This window comes from Talpa europaea (assembly GCF_964194135.1).
Source record: "Talpa europaea genome assembly, chromosome: 8".
Classification (NCBI taxonomy): Eukaryota; Metazoa; Chordata; class Mammalia; order Eulipotyphla; family Talpidae; genus Talpa; species Talpa europaea.
In genome coordinates, this window is record NC_140075.1 from 26,033,297 (window position 1) to 26,041,317 (window position 8,021).

The 8,021-nt window shown below is 43.7% G+C and overlaps 1 protein-coding gene across 5 annotated transcripts in view; it reads right to left on the bottom strand.

The window, feature by feature from the left end:
- The window catches only part of LOC311175979 (neuroendocrine protein 7B2), a gene marked incomplete at both ends in the record, with an annotated part of 53,799 nt that extends 51,299 nt beyond the window's left edge, over nt 1–2,500 (bottom strand). For all 5 annotated transcript variants that reach the window (XM_084241249.1, XM_084241247.1, XM_084241248.1 and 2 more), the window contains one exon: nt 2,275–2,500. In XM_084241249.1, the coding sequence (XP_084097375.1) occupies nt 2,275–2,500 (226 nt within the window). The remainder of the gene's footprint in view (nt 1–2,274) is intronic.
- Nucleotides 2,501–8,021: the final 5,521 nt, after the last annotated feature.

The window sequence follows — 8,021 nt, forward strand, 5'->3', positions numbered from 1 at the left end:
CTGGAGCCCGGCCAGGACTGCCTCTCTGGCCAACAACCGGACTTCAGCCTGGTGAGACTGAGAAACTGTCTTCGGATGGGTGGAAACTGAGACAAAATAAATGGGTAGTGAATTCTACGCCATGATAAAAAATGAAAACGCAAGCAAGATTTACCCCTTCCACAGCCACTATTTCAGGAGACATGGCTATGACCTCCTATTGCCCCGAGGGTAACAATGGGAACAGAGTTTTTAATTTTGCATTGTCTTAAGGCATGCTCTCCTACACTGCATGCCTTTCTATTTGCCATTCTGATAAATTCCTATTCAAATATCAAAACCCAAGTCCAATATTGCATCTTCAAAGAAGCAGTTCCTTATAGCCACCCCCCCTCCATCCCAAGGTCGGCTTCCACGGCAACTTCCCATCTGAGCATCTACCATCTAACTCGCACGTTACCCTGTAATAACCCTGCCCCGATTCTTCCATCCCCAGACCTTGACTCTGAGGGCTGTGCTGCCCCTGACTCCCACACCCTGCCTGGCGTAGAGTCAGTGCTAAACAAATATTTGGTACCAGGGGAAGGAAACGAGGCCTCAATTAAACCTCTGCTCGTGATGGTTAGGCAGTTGCTTCTTTTCCACACAGATGATCAGGCCTCGAGAACTAATGGAGACTCAGAAAGCCTTCTCCATGACAACAGCTGGGTGAGTAACCAGCATTTACATCATTAAAAGGGCAGATACTTCCTGTCTCTAAAGAGCTGGTGGGAAATGATGGGTGTGCTTGAGGTAACAGGTGGCAGGTGCTGCACGGATCTAGGTTATCCTCAAAAGGGTGGCACAAAGTCCTGCCTGATTGTTCAGAAGCAAGCCTAGGCTAGCACTGCATGCTTGCTGATGCTAGTGATCTGTGGGCATCCATTCCTGAAACCAAAGGTCAATGTACATAGACCACAGTCCCAAATGTTAGTTTTATTCAGTGGCATGAAACAAAGGGCAATCAAATGGAAACCATATATTAACAATATCTATGGTGTCCATAAGACTCCGGGAAAGATGGCATTACCAGAACATCACGGACCCAAGCAGACTGATCCACAACCCACAGGGAATAGCATTTGCTGGGTGGGTGTTTTAAGAATAGCAGAGAAAGAATTCACATTTTCCCTCAAGACTCACACCCAAGGGCAAACACTTGAAGGGATCTCATGCATTCAGACTTAATTCATCCTATTACCGCTTTAGAACTCCCCCCTCAATGAAGAAGAAAATCATCCAGGGTCTAAGAGGATACGAAACAAGGCATGGAATAAAGCAGCTGCTCCAACAGTGATACACTCACCACCTCTAAGAGCTAAATTCAGAGTCTCTCCAGAACGAAATCATTAAACCACTGAGCAGTGCTTTCTGAGAAAAGGGTTACAAGCACATAGAAAAAATTGTGGACTTAGAAAAAATTAGGGGGCATGGTCTCACCAACTTAAAACAATTCAATTAATATTTGTTACATTTAGAAATATTTTTAAAAGCTTTTGACACAAACTCAGTGTCAGAACTTCTTTTTTCTCCTCTTGGTCAGATAAAGCATCATCCCTTAGATGATGCTCCTGTAGTTTCTATATTTTGACAAACTTTTACAGCCACTAACTGACAGCTAGTCAAGGGACATGACTCCCCAAAGATCATTCTGGGAGAAGATGTGGATCTGGGTTCTAATCTGTTTTTAGGGAAAACCCTAGATACTTCTTTGTTCACTCAATCAATATAAATATCAGAGGCAACAATAAATATTAATGTACAGGACTTTGTGCTAGGGGCTTGGGCTGCAGTCAGACAAACTGCCTGCTCTTACAGCACTTCCATCCTCACGTGGATGGGGGCAGGTAAATACCGTGTAGGATATGAAGGGGAAACAGGGATCTCCCTGGTGGCACAGGGGGTTAAGCACCACACTATGAAGCGATCCTCAGCCTCTGCAGCACAAGTTCGATCCCAGGCCAGCCAGGGAGCTACCCACATGGCGCAGCAGACCTCTCCTGACTCGCCCGCTGCTCCCCTCAGCAGTGTACTTTGGTCAGTCTGCCTGTTCTGTTCCCTGCTCTGTCTCTGGTGAATCCTCTCACCCCCACCCCCAACCCTGCATCTCTGGCCTGTACCCCAGTTCTTGTATGCATAAATAAATCTTTTTTTTTTTTTTAAAAAAAAAAAGGAAAACAGGGAGGAAGCAGAGTGGCTTCAGTATGCATTAATTACTTAAAGAGCTAATGGAAACTGGCAGAATGCAGCAAATACCTTCGATGCTCTGTGGGCCCACAACATTCAGGGCCTGGTGCGCTGGATACTCAACCCGGGGCCTGGCGATGCCCAGTTGCTCCATCACGCCATGAAGCAACCTCTGGATATCTGTTTCTGAGACCCGGTCAGGGGTCCTTGGGCTATAAGCAGATGTTGGGGTGCATCCAAATGTCAGCCAAAACAGTAGGCCAGACAGCATGGCGGAGACCATCCTGGAGACCATTTTAACCTGCAGGAAAACACCACTGCTGGGTGACAATTGGCAACTGTGATGATGCATCGAGCAATCCCTCTAGGGAGACCACCCAGAAAGGGACAGCAATGAAAAATCCCAAAGATGCCCTGCTGGCTGTGGAAGGCGTAAAAACCGGTCTGGGACTGTTTTGTACAAATTTTGTGCAGTTTTGTCCTACAAATCCAATTCCCTCTGATTAGCGTTCTCGGAAAGACTAGACTGGAGTGGCAGTGCTCACTCATTCTTATCCTTGCAGGTCCCTGAGAGTTCTGCATTACCCCTAATCCCATGGCTTTCTCCCTCCTTTTTAAAATAAACAGTAAAAACCTGCCTCAATTTTGAGAAAGGAAGGGGAAGCGTGACATCTTGGAGGACAACAAGACTCTCAGGAAGGAGACAGGAAGACACAAATGGCCGAGAAGGGAAAGGTTAGCAATGGAGGGGAGAGAAGATTTTAGCTTAATGAACACCTGACTTTTGAGATCCTGAGCAGATGAAAACACTCAGCTCAGGCCAGCAGGCAGCCTGCAGGGGAGATGAGGCACCTCGCTCCACCAAGCACCCGCTGGATAATCCTAAGCAAATGCCTCAGCTTCTTCCTCTGCAGACGCACAGACTCCTGAAAGGCTGCTGTGAGGCCAAGTGTGGGAACACACGAAACAGGGCGCAACACAATGCCAGCCCCCCTGTGTGGCTAGTATGTTGGCCATACCACCCACCGGGGATCTGGAGGCTGGCATTTGGGCAGCGATGGGGAAGCCAGAACAGGCAAGAGTGGGGTAAGCACGAGCCCGGGGTGTCCATGCTCAGAGGTCTGCAATATCCACGCAGCTTCCCTCTGCAGCTGGGGAGCTGCTGGTGGGGGCGCTCCCGGCAGCGGGGTGGCGCCTACTCTGGCCTGTTCTGCCATTGTGGGGTGGGCGCTTCGGGGCGTGCAATTCATTCCCGAAAACGGGTATTTTAAGAAGCTTATTTTCCTGCAAAAGATTTTTTTTTTCCTAGCTGCCCTGGCGCCTCAAGGCACCGAGGCAGCCGCGCCCGCGGTCCTGAGAGCAGGGGCGGGAGGCAGCCCCGGCCGCTCCATCCCCCGCGGCCGCTGGGACGTTTCCCGGCCCGTCCGCGCCCCGGCCGGCGCCGCTGGGGTTCCACGAGCGACCCCATCTCCTTCCCGCCCCTCTCCCCACTATTTCTGGCTGAACCTGCTCGCCCCCCACCCGTCCTTTGTCTACTCCCAGGATTTCAGGCCTGCACACCCCCGCCCCCCCGCCCCCCGCCCGAACCCCCCGACCTAGGGGGGCGCCGGGGCCGCGGCGCGAGACTCACCAAGGGCAGCCGGGGCGCGGCGGCGGCGGGGCTCGCGGGGTCGCGCGGCGCGTGGGGGGCGGGCTGGCGCGTCACCCCTCCGCACCCCGCCCCGCCCCGCCCCGCCCCGCCCCGCCCCCGGCAGGTGCAGGCCGCGGCAGGACGCCGGCCGGTGCTTAGGGGTGCCCCGAAACCAGTCGCGTTCCTCCTGCGATTCCAGTTGCACATCCCACCTTTTCCTTTTTTAAAAAAAAATATTTTATATAATTCTTACACTTTTCATTTTTGCACAGTGTATGCATTTTCATCTTGGTTATAGTCCCCATACAATTGCACCCCCTTATTTTGACCCTAATCCTTCCTCTCCTCGCCCCACACCCCACCTTTTCTAAAGCAATTATCCAGATATGTCAGATTGCCACTTCTGTCCTTCGCCCCAGATCCACATTTTATTTATTTTATATATTTCTTACATCTTTTTTCATTTTTGCACAATGTATGCATTTTCTCCTTGGTTATATTCCCCATACAATTCCCACCCTCCTTGTTTTGACCCTAATCCTTCCGTACCTCCCACACCCCCTGACTCCCCCGTAGTGTGTCTCTAGATTATAGTTGCTTGCTGATTTTGATTTTTACTTTATTATAATTAGTCTTTTCCTGGTCCCTTATTTAGGTTTTCTAGATTCCTGCTAAGAATGAGACCATCCAGTGTTTTTCTGTTTCTTTCTGGCTTATTTCGCTGAGCATGATCCCTTCCAGCGCCATCCATGTGGCTACAAACGGCATGAGTTTATCTTTTTTGATTGCTGAGTAATATTCCATGGTGTATATGTACCACACCTTCTTGCAGATCCACATTTAAAATGTTGCCACCAATCTCCCCCCACCCCGTAGCGTTTTCTTTTCTTAATCTTCTATTATGAAGAAGGAAGGGGCAATGGTGCAATGTAAGACAAAAATGAAGAGATCCTAAGAACTTTTAGTGATGGTGATGACAGGGAACATCTAAGGGTGCTTTCAAGGGCCCCTGCATTGACCAGGAAGACTGTGGGGATGTTTAATATATAGGAAACGCCTGTTAGTGATACACCAAGAGCACATGAAAACCTCTAGGAATATTAGTTGAGTGTTATTCAACTTCCACACCAGGGCCTCCCTGGCAGTGCAGGCAGCTGAGCACAGCCCTGTGAGGCTGTTCACAGCCTCTGCAGCGTGGGTTCGATCCCAACCGGCTGGTGAGAATCCCACATGGCGCCGCAGACCTCTCATGACTCACCTGCTGCTCCCCTCAGCAGTGTCTTTCAGTCACTCTGCTTGTTCTGTTCCCCACTCTGTCTCTGGTGGATCCTCTCACCCTCCCGCACATCTGACCTGTACCCTGGTTCTTGTATGCATGAATAAATAAATCTTAAAAAAAAAAAAAACAAACTTCCATACCAACTAGCAAGCAAAATTTCCTTACTCTGAAGAGAAACCACATTAATTAGCACATTGTAGAAATTTATCCAGGTAGAACCACTTTTTTTTTTTAATAGAGGCATGTTTTATTTATTTGTTTGTTTGTTTTGTTTATACATGCACTGGGTACAGTCAGAAGCACGGGAGGGTGAGAGAATTCACCAGAGCCAGAGCGGGGAGCAGAGCAGGCAGAAGGACTGAAGTACACTGCTGAGGGAGAACCACTTTTTTTTTTTTTATAGAGCACCTATGTGCAACCTTGAACATTTGAATTTTGTTTAAATACAAAAACTGAAATGTAGTCATACATTAAATAGATTGTAAGACTTAAGGACGAGTAAAGTGTTTCAGTCTCAGGTTAGAATACAGATCTTTGTAAGCTTCAAATCTATCATCAGCTACAGAAATTTTATGCAATGAAGATGGGTCCGCAAAATTTAAGACACGAAAGGCTGTATGTGCCTTTTGGTTTAAAGCCAAACGTCCTTCCTGGTGCTTTTTCTTCCATGGTATTCTTGTTCACAGCTTTTTGCTTAATTCGTGCTAAATCAACAGGATAAGGAACTATCTATTGGCTCTAGACTCAAAGATCATGCTGGGGATCAATATTTATTATTTGCACAAATTAAGGTATTCTTCCAATTCTGAATTTTGCTTTAACGTTGTCATTTGCTACCTTTATTTTGTTCTTGGGAAAGTGGCAAAATCATAACAATTTACTTTTTGTGCTGACTGGAGAACTGAAACACATAAAAGTATATTTCATATGAAATTTCATCATTTTAAAGCATCTATCCTATATACCATGGGCCTTGATGATTATCAAAATCCTATTAACTTCTTAGTGATTAGAGAATGTCGCCAAGCCAATTAATTCTATTGTTGCTTATGATAGTTAATATTAAATCCTTTTTTATACTTGTAACAAAGTGAAAATAAGCTTTCTGCACATCCTAGGCACCCATAGCTTTGTTACGTATGTTTATATGTAGACGATTGATCAAATTTCCACTCCCATACAAAAAATGAACTAAATCGGGAGTAAATTTAAATTTCCTGACTTCCCAATTAACACACTTCTAAGCTATAATCTTGCACTAAATCTGTATAAACTTCACGCTCACAACAGTGGGAGTGAGAGATGGTGATTTAAAAAAAAAAATACTGTTACTGGTAACCTCCCAGAAAAGTCAGTAAGTCAGGCTTGTGCAGTTAAATTTCCAATGCCTTCTTAATTAACCTTCCAATGCAACATTTCATGCCCACCCCAATTCCCATGGACATAAAAGGACATTATTTTAAAAGTTAAAAAAATTACTTTGAACCAGACAATATGTATCTTAGAGTTTATGAATATCTTCTATCTGTACCATGAATATTTTCAATATCTAGAAATACCACAAATATCTGGAACACATTGTTTATATTATAAACCTGTTATATCAGATAAACATGTTATTCATATCTACAGATTTTTAATCTTTATAGAGGTCAAATATTAGTTTTGAGAAAGGGCTGATTTCTAGGTAATGAATACAGAAACAGGAAAAGCTATAAAATAAATGCACTAGCAAGTAGAACTAACAAGTAGTATTTGTCTGATTACTTGAAATTACACACACACGTCTGATTGCTGTGTGACAACTGAGTAGGTGTGCAACATTATTCTGCTCCAACATCTCAATGTGACATTTTAATAACTGGTCTGCAAAGCCATCTTCAGTAGTTCTGTCTGCCTGCATATTCTGCATATTCTGTCCTCTAATATTTAAAGAATACCCTCTATTGATATTTTTTCCTTAAAGACTGGCAATTTCTAATACTCTAATATAAATTTAGATAGATTTGCTTGACAATTTGAATCAAATTCTAAAAGGTACTATAATTTCATTAGAGTCTTAGGCAAGTCACTTTCCATAAAGTTACTTTTAATGTCTATGCTAAATAAATAACATTACACACAAGACAACATCATCATGGGCTTTTTATAAGACTCTAAAGCTTAAGAATCCAAGTTAAATGTACATAGATGCATCACTATTACACATTTTAAAATCAAGCATCTGCATATAAGAAATCACCTTATTAAAATTTTTCATTTAATTATTCCTCCTTAAATAATTAAAATTCTACATTGGACAAAACAGATGCAAATGTATTTGTGCAAACATAATGTATTTGTTTAAAAACATAATATGGCTTAAAAGTCATCAATTCCTTCTGCAGCTTCATATTACATGAACACAACACTTGAGTCATTCTTCTGCTTCAGTCAAATATTCAAGTGAATGTACTGCACACTTCTACAGGCAATAAAAACTTAATTACTCTGCCCCAAATAGGAATAAAGAATTGAGGCTACTGAAGCAAATTAATTTCTGGGGATTCTGGTAAAAACCATTAACGTAACTCAAGAAATGAGATTTGCTGGGTTATCTCTTCCAATTACATGCGGGAAATTTCTCGGAGAAACTTAATCTGATTTAGGAGAAATAATAGCAAATAGGCAAAACTCATTCCACTCTTCCTACCACACTTAAAAAATAAATTCTTAATTTTCAAAAATAAATTTCTATAAACTCAGTCAACAATTCCTTTAAAAAGGTAAAGTATAACCTCAGTTTTTTGAGATAAAATTTAAATAGAATTTAAAAGTTCAAATACTGCCACAATTAACAAAAAGCAGTCATTTATTCAAGTATAGAAATCTCTATCGCTTGTGCTATGAAATAAAAATCATGTAACA